This window comes from Pelophylax lessonae (assembly GCF_965119305.1).
Source record: "Pelophylax lessonae genome assembly, chromosome: 6".
Classification (NCBI taxonomy): Eukaryota; Metazoa; Chordata; class Amphibia; order Anura; family Ranidae; genus Pelophylax; species Pelophylax lessonae.
Window position 1 is genome coordinate 32,015,783 of NC_138773.1, and position 16,191 is coordinate 32,031,973.

Sequence of the window (16,191 nt, forward strand, 5' to 3'; positions counted from 1 at the left end):
AGGGCCCTGAAGTTGTTCAGCAGTACAGTTTACCTCAAAGAATAGCTTGCCTTAGGACAGAGTCACCTCAGGAAGCTTAAATAACTCTTTTCACAGCCAAGGGCAAAGTGAAGCAGCGGCCTAGCTGTGACTAGCTCAACACAGCGTTACTCAGCGTTACACAGCATTTTTCAAGTCGTCCCTGCTTATTGTGCATAGTTCCAGTCAGTTGGAATATCCCACTCATCCCTTCTCCTATCCAAGTTCCTAATAAAACATAAAAACCAAAGAAACTGGACTGATCCTTGTCTCAGGTAAAACACTTGGAAAAATGCCAGATTGCTCTACAGTTGCTAATGGTAACCCAGGGGAATCCATAATCAACAGCTCCCAAGGGAGTAGTGCTACACTACAAAAAGCAAAGGGACGACAGCCATTCAGAGCAATTGCAAGATGCAGTGTGCGGCGTATGGTCTGAGCACTGACAGGCTGACCCTCCCCACCCCTTCAACCTCTGCAGCAATGCTGGCAGCACTCATACGTCTATTTCCCAAAGACAACCTTTGGATATGACGCTGAGCACGTGCACTCAACTTTTTTGGTCGACCATGGCGAGGCCTGTTCTGAGTGGAACCTGTCCTGTTAAACCGCTGTATGGTCTTGGCCACCTTGCTGCAGCTCAGTTTCAGGGTCTTGGCAATCTTCTTATAGCCTAGGCCATCTTTATGTAGAGCAACAATTCTTTTTTTCAGATCCTCAGAGAGTTCTTTGCCAAGAGGTGCCATGTTGAACTTCCAGTGACCAGTATGAGAGAGTGAGAGCGATAACACCAAATATAACACACCTGCTCCCCATTCACACCTGAGACCTTGTAGCACTAACGAGTCACATGACACCGGGGAGGGGAAAATGGCTAATTAGGCCCAATTTGGACATTTTCACTTAGGGGTGTTCTCACTTTTGTTGCCAGTGGTTTAGACATTAATGGCTGTGTGTTGAGTTATTTTGAGGGGACAGCAAATTTACACTGTTATACAAGCTGTACACTCACTACTTTACATTGTAGCAAAGTGTAATTTCTTCAGTGTTGTCACATGAAAAGATATAATAAAATATTTACAAAAATGTGAGGGGTGTACTCACTTTTGTGGGATACTGTATGTATATTGGTCCATGCATGTACCATATTTGTGGAAGCTGGAAATCACTGTAGTAGTTCCCGCTACTCTAGCTGCTAGCTTCCAGGTCTCTGCCTGCAGCGCACTCTCGCCCCCTAGCTGCAGGCGCACGACCGACAGTCTGTTTGCCTGGGAGAGACACACTGCCGCAGTTTATATGCGGTAAGCGGTCGGCAACTGGTTAAGGACTTTACCGGTATCAATTGATAAAATGTAACAAAAGATTTTTATTTATACACATTTAAAATCACTAGACACGACAGAACATATATATTTTCATATGCTAAATTACAATTGCATTCCACAATGTAGGAGAATGTTTCATCAATCCTGATTGGATCAGTTGATGAGTAGCTTGCTACAACTTCCGACGCAGTTGGGTTTGACGGGTACAAAGTCCCGCTTCATCAGGAAAGCAATTTAACAGTCAAGCTCTCAATATAAATGACCTTCTTAAAATACATTGTTCCTACAACCAGCCGTGACTCAATCCCTTGTCTGATGGGGCAGTCCAAAATGAAGGGGCCTTGTCCATGGGTCATCACTATTTGTATTAACATCTGTTTATGCGATTCATTGTCTTAAAGTGGAACTAAACCCTCCTATCATTTCAGCCAAGGAAGTGGCCATCTTGGCCTCTGTTTAATCTATAACTGCCATGGTGCTGCACATGTGATTGGTTATGACATCAGCCATTAGATACTTTGACCGTTTGGTTGAGAGCACAACCAATGGGAGTGTTACATTTCCGGCACGTGCTGTTTTTTGAAACTGTTACATGGATGGGTTTACTTCCACTTTAACCACTTACCCACTGGGCACTTAAACCCCCTTGCTAAACAGACCAATCTTTAGTAAAAATAACCCAAATAAGTATACATTTTTTGGTCTTTGTGAAGGTTATAGAGTCTACAAGCTATGGTGCCAATCATTGAAAACTGATCACACCTGATGTACTGACGGCCTATCTCATTTCTTGAGACCCTAACAAGCCAGTAAAGTACAAATATCCCCCAAATGACCCATTTTTGGAAAGTAGACATTCCAATGTATTTAGTAAGAGGCATGGTGAGTTTTTTGAAGTTGTAATTTTTTCCCACAATTCTTTGCAAAATTAAGATTTTTTTAAATTGTTTTTTATTTTTCACAAAATGGTCATATTACTAGGTTATTTCTCACACACTGTATAGGCATACTTGCAACTACACCCCAAAATACATTCTGCTACTCCTGCCTATGGCGATACCACATGTGTGAGACTTTTCCACAGCCTGACCACATACAGAGGCCCAACATCCAAGGAGCACCATCAGGTGTTCTAGATGCAAAAATTACACATATAATTTCCTGACAACCTATCACAATTTTGACGGCCCTGGAGCGCCAAGACAATGGAAACGCCCACAAAATGACCCCATTTTGGAAAGAAAACACCTCAGCACATAATCTAGGAGGCATAATGTGTCTTTTGAACATGTCATTTTTTTCCACAAGTTTTTGGAAAACGTAGAAAGAAAATCGAAACGCACCCCAAAATACATTCTGCCACTCCTCCTGAGTATTGCGATACCACATGTGTGACACTTTTCCACAGCCTGGCCACATACAGAGGCCCAACATTCAGGGAGCACCGTCATTTCCTGACTTCCCATTACAATTTTGTGAGGCACTGTAGGGCACTGTTAAGCACTGTAGTGGCACGGATGTGGCACTAATGAGCACTGACGTGGCATGGATGTGGCACTGATGAGCACTGATGTGGCACGGATGAGCACTGACATGGCATGGATGAGCACTGAGGTGGCATGGATGCAGCACGGATGAGCACTGATGTGGCATTGATGTGGCACTGATGAGCACTGACGTGGCACTGATGAGCACTCATGTGGCATGGATGAGCACTGACGTGGCATGGATGTGGCACGGATGAGCACTGATGTGGCATGGATGAGGCACAGATGAGCACTGATGTGGCATGGATGAGGCACAGATGAGCACTGATGTGGCATGGATGAGAACTGATATGGCACAGATGAGCACTGATGTGGCATGGATGTGGCACAGATGAGCACTGATATGACACAGATTTGGCATTGACGTGGCATGGATGTGGCACGGATGAGCACTGACGTGGCATGGATGTGGCACGGATGAGCACTGACGTGGCATTGATTTGACACGGATGAGCACTGACGTGGCATGGATGAGCACTGACGTGGCATGGATGAGCTCTGACGTGTCATTTATGAGCAGGGATGTGGCATGGATGAGCACTGATGTGGCATGGGTGGGCACAAATGTGGCATGGGTGGGCACGGATGAGGCATGGGAGATGCACGGATGAGAAATGGATGAGGCAGAGGAGGCGTGCAGCTGCAGTTTCTCTCCTCTCCTCGCTCGCTGTACCGATTGTTATGTACAGTGTGCGAGGAGAGAAATGAACCGGACATGCAACGGTTTGTTGTCAAGTGATCGCTCCTTCATTGGACGGAATGATCACGTGGTAAAGGGCCCCTCCCATTGGCCCTTTACCACGATCCTTGATGGGCCCGGTCCCCGGGACTCGGCGAGCACGGACACTCCCGTGTGCGCGATTCTGGGAGGACGTCATTGTACGCCCCCGCAGAATAACTCGACCGCGCTGTAGCCATCTTTCGGCTATGGCCCGGTCTGAAAGTGGTTAAATGCAGTGTCCATATGGGGTAGTTCGTGTCATCCTGCTGTCTCGGTCTGGAGTCCGGCCCGGAGGCCAGAAGCTATAGCAGAGGAAGCTCACACGGGAACCAGCAGGATAGGAACACGGGTAGATCACCTTTGCAGATGATGAAGGCTCATCTGAGGTGTGGAAAGTGTCCACCAGAGCTCCTGATTGTGGAGATGGATTTTGCTATGTTTTAGCACCAGATCACAGTCCTCAGGATCGCCCCGCCAGGAGGTGAGCAAGCCAGGGTCCAGTAGCTGATATAGCAGATAGGGATCAAGCAGAAGCGTAGTCAAGGAGTAGCCTAAGGTCGGTAATGAGTAGTTGCAGGCTGGGATTAAGCAGAAACAAGCCAAAAGTCGATAACGGATGATAGCGAAGATACGGATGGCAGCAGGAGAGACAAGCAAGATATTGGCTGGTGAAGGCACAATATTCTGGCAAGCAGGAAGCCTGGGCAGTAGGGGGAATCCTCACCGCATGTGGTGATTAGGGTTTGCCCAGACACACCTGGGGAGCTGGGGGACCAAAAAGGGGGGGAGCTCAGGCTGTAGGGGGAATCGGCACCACACATTGTGTTTAGGGTGTGCCCAGGCACACCCCATGCACACATCTGAGTATATCCGTTATACTTTTTATCTACTGTAACACTAATAGGAACACAGATATAATGAGAGGAGGGAAGCCAGTAGCACTGCTAGGCAGGGTGGTGGGGGGGGGAGCTCAGGCACCACACATAGTGATTAGGATGTGCCCAGGCACACCTGGCACACCCCCTGCACACGTCTATGAGTATATCCGTTATACTTTTTATGTACTGTAACATTTAATAGGAACACAATTAAGATAGAAGAGGAGAGAAGCCAGCAGCACTGCTAGGTGGGGGGGCTCAGGTAGTTGGGGGAATCTGCGCCACGCATAGTGATTAGGGTGTGCCCAGGCACACCTGGCACACCCCCTGCACATGTCTATGAGTACATTTGTTATACATTTTATCTACTGTAACACTAATAGGAACACAATGATATTAGGAGAGGAGGGAAGCCAGCAGCACTGCTAGGCAGGCGGGCGGGGGAGGCAAAAAGGGGGAGGGGGAGCTCAGGCAGTAGGGGGAATCAGCAACACGCATAATGATTAGGGTGGTGTGCCCAGGCACACCTGGCACACCCCTGCGCATGCCTATGACTGGATCAATATAAGTATACAAAATATCCATACCAAAAATAAAGATCCTTATCCTTGTGTTAAGGCGGTAGTAAACTGAATAAAAAAAAATAAATAAAAAATGGGCCCGGACAGTTTGTCATAATGTGCTAGTCAGAGCTGTATTTTGGCCTAGGCCAACAAGGCCCAGGCCTAGGGCGGCACTTTGCAGGGGGCAGCAAAAAAAAGCCACCCCCCTCCATCTGAGACTCTATTGGCTCCTGGTTGCTAGAGCCGCCTCTCTCATCCCCCCTCTCTCTCTCTCTCTCACCCCCCCCCCCCTCTCTCACCCTCTCTCTCTCACCCCCCTCTCTCTCTCTCTCAACCGTCCCTCTCTCTCTCTCCCCCTCCCCCTCTCTCTCTTAACCCCCTCTCTCTCTCTCATCCCCCTCTTTCTCTCATCTCTCTCACCCCCCTCCCTCTCTTATCTCCCCTCTCTCTCTCATCCCCTCCTCTCTCTCATCCCCCCTCTCTCCCACCCCCCCTCTCGTGAGATCTCAGGGGTTCATGCTGGGACTTTTAGTCCTTCAATTTTTAAGGGAGTCACATCCATTAAAAAGGGAGTGGGGCAAATTTACATAGGATGGGGGGGGCGCCCAGTTTTAGTCTTGCCTAGGGCAGCACAAAACAAACAGCACAAATACACCACTGGTGCTAGTATGCATCGCATATTAGCTCATGACAGACTTACCTGCAAGCTAAGCCCTCCAGCAGCGCGCTGTCACCGCCGTAGGCGCTCCCATCTTCACCTGGTCTTCTCTCCGGGTTTGCAGGTGTTGGCTATGTGAGTGGCCGAGCCGGTGTATCACTCGTGCGCATGCATGCGGAAGTCGCTGTTTATGGCATGGCAATGAAGGAACGGCACAGGTATGCTGTTCCTTCAGAGTGCATGCGCTGGTGACGTCACCGGCTGCATCCAAAGAAAATTTCTTCCCAACGATGCACATTTAGGAGATATTTACAGTACCTATAGGTAACCCTTTATTATAGGCTTACCTATATAGATAAACATCATACATGGAAGTTTACTTCCACTTTAAAGCTTTGTGATCTGGGAAGGGATCCACTGTTGGAATGAATACCATTCTATCTAGTTTGTGTCAGAGAATGAATCTCCTCCATTATTTGGTCTTGTAGCAGAGGGTCTGGCAGGGATCCTGGAAAACCCCTTTTCAGGATTTACACATCTCCTGGCTCTGCCACCTTTCCAGACCTCTGATCCTCCGTCCACTCCAGGTTTTCCTCCTCTCCCTTTCAGCCAATTTAGACTCGCCTGCACCGAGTCTGAGCTCTGCATCCTTGGGAGCAGACAGGTCTGGTGTGTTGGAGATAAAGGTTGGTAAAAACCGAAAAACTATGTCTGTGGAGGGTGATAGCATTGCTGATGTGCAGTAAGAGCCGAAACATGGCTGTTATCTGGTAATCAAAGGCTGCACATCCCATGGAGCATTACACCCAGCCTAAAGTTTTTTTTTTTTTTTTTTTTTTTAATCACATGGAAAAATATTTCTCATCTACACTATTGAAAACTAAGAATGATGCCTCGTACACACGCATCGATTATTGGCCAGGAATTTTCAGCCAACGTCCGATCGGCCTATTTTCGGCTTGTTAGTATGATGCTTCCGACAACCGACTCTCACTTTTCGGCCGAAAAAAATCTGGTGTGCAGGCTATGAAATTTTTGTTGGCCGTCAACACAACGGCTGATTTTCCGTCAGTCAGTACAGATTTCGGCAGACAAAAATCTGATGAGCAAGACTGGGCATGCTCAGAGAAGAAAAAACACACGGAAAGTAAACCAGCACATGACATCACTTCTGAAGTAGATTTTTGTTGGCCGAGAAAATTCGTGTGCAGTCTAGGCACATTCCAACCAACAAAACACCACTCTGGACAAAAGTCGGACGATCGGTCGGCCGATAATCGTTGCGTGTGTACGAGGCATGAGTTATAGAAAAGTATCTTTTCCTCTGTATGTTTATTTCTGGGTGTCTTTAGGATTTATTTAGAATCCTCATTAACAGACAATAGGTAAAAATGACTTTCTGTTGATTCTTTCTGTCCTCTGTAGGGGTTAACTCGTAAAGCTTCATTATGAAAACAGATTATTAGTTTGGTTTCCTCTTCCTTATTCCCAGAATGGCGTTTGCTGCTCTAGGAGACGAGCTGAGCTGCTCCATCTGCCTGAACCTTTATACGGAGCCGGTGTCACTGAGATGTGGACACATCTTCTGCTGGGAATGTATTGTGACTGTTTTAGATAGACAGCGGGGGTCTGGAGCTTATTCCTGTCCGGAGTGCAGAGAGGAGTATGTAGAACATCCAGTGATGGAGAAGAGGAGGAAGCTGTGTAACATTGTGGACAACTTCAGATCTACCCAACAAAAGGAGGAGAAAAGTGAGATCCTCTGTACGTATTGTGTGGAATCTCCAGTGGGAGCTGTCAAGACTTGTCTGCAGTGTGAGACTTCTATGTGTGATAAACACCTGACAGCCCACAACAGGGCAGTGGACCATGTGTTGGTGGAACCCACCTCATCCTTCAGTATTATAAAATGCTCCATCCACAAGGAACTTCTCAAATATTTCTGTTCAAAGGATGCCGTCTGCCTGTGTGCGTCCTGCTGTCTGGTGGGGAAACATAAAGGACATGAGGTGGAACTTCTAGAAGAGGCTTTGGATAAGAAGAAGGAGAAACTGAGAGATGTTCTAAAAAAGATGACTATAAAGAAAAAGACAACTGAGCAGAAAATTCAGAACCTACAGGACCAAGAGAGAAAAGCACAAGAAAAAGCCTATGATTCAAAGATGAGAGTCAGTGCCCTGTTTGAGGATATTAGGAGACAGCTGGAGGTCCAGGAACAGAGAGTCCTGAGTGAGATCTCCAGGCAGGTAGAGGAGGTCTCACAATCTGTCACTGATCTCATCAAACAGTTGGAGATACAGAAGGATGAGCTGTCCAGGCAAATTGGTCACATTGAGAAGTTGTGTAACGTGACCGACCCAATAACTGTCCTTCAAAATCAGGAATCAGACACGGGGGACCAGAATGTGGAGGAATCTTCTGTTCATGATCTGGATGATTTTATGATCTCCCTTGTGTTGCACAGATCTATAACTGATCTTATCATTAATATTCAATTAAAAACCAGCTTCTATGCACAGGATACAAATGATCTGCTACTTGATGAAAAAACTGCCCATACATTTGTGGCTTTATCCGATGACCTGAGAACCGCATCCGACACTGAAACACGCATGATTAAACCAAAATTACCACAGAGATTTGCGTTATACAATCAGGTGATGAGTAGGGAGAGTTTTTCCCATGGGAGACATTACTGGGAAGTAGAGATTGGTGACTGTGGGGAATGGGATGTGGGTGTTTGCTATCCCAGTATAAAGAGATATGGAGAGGAGTCTGGTATTGGGAATAATAATAAGTCCTGGAGTTTTGGCATACGTGAACATGAATATTCATGTGAACATGACTCTCAGTTACAGGAGTTGAACCTGGAGTCCCCTGTGCAGAGATTGGGAATATATTTGGATTATGAAGGTGGCCGTCTGTCCTTCTACCAGCCGAGTGACCCTATCAGACACCTCCACACCTTCACCGCCACCTTTATCGAACCCCTCCATGCTGCCTTATATGTGAATAAGGGAGCCTGGGTAAAGCTTGTATGTCCGGTGATTTCTATAAAACCATAATTTACAACCTATTTTTTTTTTTTCTAAAACACAGCTGCTCTAATATATAGACCAGTCTAAGGAGCGCTCTTGTGCAGGAAGTACTACAGTATTAAAATAGGGATCTAGCTGCTGCTATGAGTAGATTTACTGGTTGCAAGTATTACCCCCGTTAGTGAACACGAAGTGATACATACATCAAATACTCATAAGTTTCCTACAAAGTCCTCTTTAACTGAGTAGATTAGATCAATCTGCCATTGGTAGTGCTGCACCCACGCTGTGGGGTTATTATTATTATTATTATTATAACGGGTTTATTAAGGCCAACAGTTTGCGCAGCACTTTACAATGTGAGGGAAGACTATACAGTTACAGTACAATTCAATAAAGGAGGAATCTGAGGGCCCTGCTCATTAGAGCTTACAATCTAGAAGGAAGGGTCGAGTGAAACAGAAGGCAATAACTGTGGGGGATGAGCTGATGGAGAAAACGGAAGTACGGTTGTTAGGTGTGGGTAGGATAGGCTTCTCTGAAGAGGAGGGTTTTCAGGGATCGTCTAAAAGCTAATAGAGTTATGCAACCTTACACACAGTTTAAATTAGTAAACAGTCCACCATGCGTGAGTATAGTGAGTCTCTATATGCATGGCATCCATGGAGCAGTACTCAAATGAAAATCCGTGATGCCTGTCACCAACACCACCATGAGTAAGTCCCACTCACCAGATGTAGGTAAGTAAAAAGCATATACTGATGATATCACTCTTGTGATCTCTCCACTGGTGGATCGTCTACCCTGCCAGGTATTATTATACACCCTGTCACAATTGCCAAAAAACAAAGCACAGCTCCAAAGTATAATCCTGTTCAGGTAATATTATTAGGCAGACCCCCCCCCCCTTTAAAAATTCACTTGCAAGCATTGAGGATTAATAAGCTCAAATCCCATCAGATTGTTGTCAGTTTACCCCCTGATATCACCCCACTTTGTTACAAACTCTGAGGCGATGCCCGCCGCCTCCAGCAGACGTCACTTCTGGTCGCCATATGATCCCGCTCTGATGCGTTTCGTCATGTCAGACAACATTGTAATGGGGAGGGTCTGCCTAATAAAGTTACCTGAACGGAATTACACTATGGAGCTGTTTGTTTTTTGGCAATTGTGACAGCGTGTGTAATAATACTCAGAAGTGTAGGCGATCCACCCGTGAAGAGATCACAGAAGTAATACCATCAGTATATGCTTTTTACTTACCTACATCTGGTGAGTGCTGTGTTTAAGGGGAGTGGGACTCACTTGTGGTGGTGTTGGTGACAGGCATCATGGATTTTCGCTTGAGTACTGCTCCGTGGATGTTATGCATATAGAGACTAACTATACTCACGCATGGTGGACTGTTTTCTAATTTTAATTTCTCGCTAATTGAGTGTAAGGTTGCATAACCCCACAGCGTGGGTGCAGCACTACCAATGGCAGAGTAATCTAATCTAACTTCATGTTAACTAGCAGAGCGCTGCTTACATTTTATTAATTTTCTTTTGTACAATTTATCATCAATAAAACTAATAAAGAGAGTGAAATCATCTTGGATATAGTAACAGCTGGTGCAATTAAATGATCGCTATATTAGAAATGAAACGGTTCTTTAAAGAGATCCTGACAACAATCAGAATGATAGATGTTCATATTCCCTTCTGCTAGCTCTTCTATCTCCAAGCTTTCTAGGACCAGAAAGAGGGACACCTTTTAGTGTATGTATGTAGGAAAAGGGCACACCCCTTGCCACACTCCCTATACAAAGGCCATACAAAATTAATATGACAAAAATGATTGGTTAAACTTACTAACCAAAGCTGGCCTTACACCTGTAGAATTTCTTCAGATCATTCAGATGAGAAAGTATAAAATGTCTTCAACCATTTGAATGTGTTTTCATGGACTTGACTAATTTCAAATGACTTCTTTTTTTTTTTGCGTACCATGTCAATATCTTGATATTCATAGAAGGAATGTTCTCCTTCTGGATTAAGGTCTGGAAACTGCATAGGTCACTCCAGGAACTTAATGTACTTCTTCTTGAGCCAATCCTTTTTTGCCTTGGCCGTGTGTTTTGGGTCATTGTCATACTGGAATACCCATCCACGACCCATTTTTAATGCCCTAACTGAGGGAAGGAGGTTCTCACCCAATAGGATAGAGAAAGAGAGTAGCGCCATCGGAGTGTGGTAAAACGATTTATTAGTACACACAGTTATAGTAACTCACAGGAGGATTGTAGAGATGCACCAAGAAGTAATGGTGTTCCTCCGCTCTGTGGAGTGGCGTGTAAGTGTGCAGCTTCAGGTCCCTGGCTGTATCGGTGGGTTCCGGCACTTCTGGATCTCCGGAGCTTCCTTCTCACTCGATGTCGTCACGTGCGGTTAGAGCAGGGGAATGCACGCGCTCGGAGCATGCATGCTCCTTCATCAGGCATACTCTCACCCAAGCTTTGACGGTTAATGGCCCTGTCCATTGTCCCTTTGATGCGGTGAAGTTGTCCTGTCCCCTTTAGTAGAAAAACACCCCCAAAGCATAATGTTTCCACCTCCACGTTTGATGGTGAGGATGGTGTTCTTGGAGTCATAGGCAGCATTACTCCTCCTCCAAACACGGTGAGTTGAGTTGATGCTAAAGAGCTTGATTTTGGTCTAATCTAACCACATCTCTTTCACCCAGTTCTCTAAATCATTCAGGTGTTCATTAGCAAACTTCAGACAGGCCTGTACATGTGCATGTCCTGAGCAGGGGCACCTTGTGGGCACTGCAGAATTTAACTCCTATACGGTTTAGTGTGTTACCAATTGTGTTCCTGGTGACTATGGTCTCAGCTGCCTAGAGATAATTCACAAGATTCTCCCGTGTAGTTCTGGGCTGATTCCTCGCCATTCTCATGATCATTGAAAGTCCACGAGGTGAGATCTTGCATGGAGCCCCAGACCGAGGGAGATTGACAGTTTCATTTGTGTTTCTTCCATTTGCTAATAATCGCACCACCTGTTGTCACCCTCTCACCAAGCTGCTTGGCGATGGTCTTGTAGCCTATTCGAGCCTTGTATAGATCTACTACCTTGTCCCTGACATCCTTGGACTGCTCTTTGGTCTTGGCCATGGTGGAGTGATTGGTTGATTGCTTCTGTGGATAGGTGTCTATTTTTATACAGGTAACAAGCTAAGATTAGGAGCACTCCTTTTTAAGAGAGTGCTCCTAATCTCAGTTCGTTACCTGTATAGAAGACACGTGGGAGCCAGAAATCTTGCTCATTGAAAGGGGATCAAATAATTATTTCACTCATTAAAATGCAAATCAATTTATAACTCCTTTGAAATGTGTTTTTCTGGATATTTTTGTTGTTTTTCTGTCTCTCACTGTTAAAATAAACCGATCATTAAAATCATAGATGGATCATTTCTTTGTCAGTGGGCAAACGTACAAAATCAGCAGGAGATCAAATACTTTTGTGTGTGTGTGTGTGTATGTGTGTGTATGTGTGTGTGTATGTGTGTGTGTGTATATATATATATACAGTGGGTACGGAAAGTATTCAGACCCCCTTAAATTTTTCACTCTTTGTTATATTGCAGCCATTTGCTAAAATCATTTAAGTTCATTCTTCTTCCTCATGAATGTACACATAGCACCCCATACTGACAGAAAAACACAGAATTGTTGACATTGTTGCAGATTTATTAAAAAAGAAAAACTGAAATATCACATGGTCCTAAGTATTCAGACCCTTTGCTGTGACACTCATATATTTAACTCAGGTGCTTTCCATTTCTTCTGATCATCCTTGAGATGGTTCTACACCTTCATTTGAGTCCAGCTGTGTTTGATTATACTGATTGGTTGTAGAAAGTCAACCATCACTGCAGCCCTCCACCAGTCGGGGCATTATGGCAGAGTGGCCCGACGGAAGCCTCTCCTCAGTGTAAGACACATGAAAGCCCGCGTGGAGTTTGCTAAAAAACACCTGAAGGACTCCAAGATGGTGAGAAATAAGATTCTCTGGTCTGATGAGACCAAAATAGAACTTTTTGGCCTTAATTCTAAGCGGTATGTGTGGAGAAAACCAGGCACTGCTCATCACCTGTCCAATACAGTCCCAACAGTGAAGCATGGTGGTGGCAGCATCATGCTGTGGGGGTGTTTTTCAGCTGCAGGGACAGGACGACTGGTTGCAATCGAGGGAAAGATGAATGCGGCCAAGTACAGGGATATCCTGGACAAAAACCTTCTCCAGAGTGCTCTGGACCTCAGACTGGGCCGAAGGTTTACCTTCCAACAAGACAATGACCCTAAGCACACAGCTAAAATAACGAAGGAGTGGCTTCACAACAACTCCGTGACTGTTCTTGAATGGCCCAGCCAGAGCCCTGACTTAAACCCAATTGAGCATCTCTCGAGAGACCTAAAAATTGCTGTCCACCAACGTTTACCATCCAACCTGACAGAACTGGAGAGGATCTGCAAGGAGGAATGGCAGAGGATCCCCAAATCCAGGTGTGAAAGACTTGTTGCATCTTTCCCAAAAAGACTCCTGGCTGTATTAGATCAAAAGGGGGCTTCTACTAAATACTGAGCAAAGGGTCTGAATACTTAGGACCATGTGATATTTCAGTTTTTCTTTTTTAATAAATCTGCAACAATGTCAACAATTCTGTGTTTTTCTGTCAGTATGGGGTGCTATGTGTACATTCATGAGGAAGAAGAATGAACCTAAATGATTTTAGCAAATGGCTGCAATATAACAAAGAGTGAAAAATGTAAGGGGGTCTGAATACTTTCCGTACCCACTGTATATATATATATATATATATATATATATATTACGTACAAAAAATAAACTGGTGGGGATTATCTAGGTGGATTGCATCGGAGGGCAGCCAAGTGTAAACGGAGAGCAGAATCCCTTTAAACTTGACTGCCCATAGAGCAGACCAGGCTTTGTCCATGTCCGCACTCCATAAACTGAGCGGACACGGACCTGTCATCCTCCCGCTCTGCTCTGACTAGCAGGTGACCAGTGGACAGATCCCTCACTGAGGGAAACCGAGTCTGCTCCATGCCAAAGGAGCCTAAAGGAGATTGTAATGTGTGGTGGGCTTAAAGTGGTAGTAAAGTCTCCCCCCACAACTTTATCACATTTAAAATCAGCATAAATAAGATAATGATCGCTGCATAAAGATGTCTCCTCACTTGCTCAGTTGTCTTGTAATCTGTTCTGTTCTTTCTAATGATGTCACCGGCGCATGCACGTCTCTCCCCTGATTCTCGGCACAATCTGTGTGCTGTCAGTCCGCTGACAAGTATGCCGCGTATATTAATTCCACTCCCTGCGGCACTGCGCTCATAAACCGCCAGACTACTGTTTCATTCACAAGTTCCAGCTACAACCTCCGTGGCCGTGTGACGTCACATGGGGTGTACATCTGGGCAGAGGATGGCATACTATAGTGGGGATCAGCTGCAGCATCAGTGAACCTTATTAGAATGAGGCTTGGCTAAGAAATGATCGCACATGCACAAGATTACAGCTAGGGCTACATGAAAGGGGGTGGGGGGAAGTCTTCTGAAATGCGGACCCGGAAAACAATATCTAAGATGGTGCCGGCTTATCCCTGGAGGCACAGATTTTCAAAGAAGTGAGTAACACGCGATTGGGGATTGATTATAAAGAATAATGTTTGTTAAAAGCTTAATAAAATGGACTAGATGGAAAAACAGAATCCGAGTTGGAGAGTTTACTACCGCTTTAAGTGTGTATTTCTCTTTTAAAGGATGAGTCCACCCTAACACTAAAATCCCTGCATCTATAGATCTCCACGATCTAACACTAACCTATCTAGCCCTGTAAAGAAGAAATCAGTATACTTACCCCTCCCCCAGTCATGTCGGTGTCCCTCTCTGATAAAAACGAAACCAAAGAAATTCCCAGCTCAACTTACCGACCAGCCTGCAACCAACCATATTATCCTGTCTAACAGTATGTGTCAGAGGCGTAACTAGAACCTTCAGGGCCCCGATGCAAGAAACCATAAAGCGCAGTGGGGACAGGGGGGGACCAGGGAAGCACACAGGGGCCCAGAGACAGCAGAACACAAGTGAACTGGATAGGAGGAGTGGCGGGGGCAGCATACAGAGGAACCAATCTCCTCCATGTCGCTCCTTGTAATGACAGCCAAGCGGCTTCTCAGCCGCATCGGTTGTCATCACAAGACAGCCGACCGTCGACTATGGACGCCGGTACCGGGGTGATGCTTTTAGCTGCAGGCATCACTCCGGTACAAACACTTCCCGAAATATCGGCAATATCGGTAACCTCAGGGGCCGATTCCGATATATTGGGGAAAGTGCATATCGGCACAAACACTAACCATGAGTGAAAGAAAAGTTTATGTGTTATCATTCATATTCTCGGAATAATGGCCAAGAAATCATAAATTCTGCCAGGGTATGTACAGTGGGTACGGAAAGTATTCAGACCCCCTTAAATTTTTCACTCTTTGTTATATTGCAGCCATTTGCTAAAATCATTTAAGTTCATTCTTCTTCCTCATGAATGTACACATAGCACCCCATACTGACAGAAAAACACAGAATTGTTGACATTGTTGCAGATTTATTAAAAAAGAAAAACTGAAATATCACATGGTCCAAAGTATTCAGACCCTTTGCTGTGACACTTATATATTTAACTCAGCTGCTTTCCATTTCTTCTGATCATCCTTGAGATGGTTCTACACCTTCATTTGAGTCCAGCTGTGTTTGATTATACTGATTGGACTTGATTAGGAAAGCCACGCATCTGTCTATATAAGACCTTCCAGATCACAATGCATGTCAGAGCAAATGAGAATCATGAGGTCAAAGGAACTGCCTGAAGAGCTCAGAGACAGAATTGTGGCAAGGCACAGATCTGGCCAAGGTTACAAAAAGATTTCTGCTGCACATATGGTTCCTAAGAGCACAGTGGCCTCCATAATCCTCAAATGGAAGACGTATGGGACGACCAGAACCCTTCCTAGAGCTGGCCGTCCGGCCAAACTGAGCTATCGGGGGAGAAGAGCCTTGGTGAGAGAGGTAAAGAAGAACCCAAAGATCACTGTGGCTGAGCTCCAGAGATGCAGTCAGGAGATGGGAGAAAGTTGTAGAAAGTCAACCATCACTGCAGCCCTCCACCAGTCGGGGCATTATGGCAGAGTGGCCCGACGGAAGCCTCTCCTCAGTGTAAGACACATGAAAGCCCGCATGGAGTTTGCTAAAAAACACCTGAAGGACTCCAAGATGGTGAGAAATAAGATTCTCTGGTCTGATGAGACCAAAATAGAACTTTTTGGCCTTAATTCTAAGCGGTATGTGTGGAGAAAACCAGGCACTGCTCATCACCTGTCCAA

General features: G+C 45.3%; 1 protein-coding gene across 1 annotated transcript; it reads left to right on the forward strand.

The window, feature by feature from the left end:
* Positions 1 to 7,203: 7,203 nt before the first annotated feature.
* On the forward strand, positions 7,204 to 8,775 carry LOC309559013 (E3 ubiquitin-protein ligase TRIM39-like; the record flags this gene model as incomplete). The annotated part of the gene is made up of 1 exon (XM_082262123.1): positions 7,204 to 8,775. The coding sequence occupies one exon, from the start codon at positions 7,204 to 7,206 to the stop codon at positions 8,773 to 8,775; it is 1,572 nt and encodes a 523-aa protein (XP_082118249.1).
* Positions 8,776 to 16,191: the final 7,416 nt, after the last annotated feature.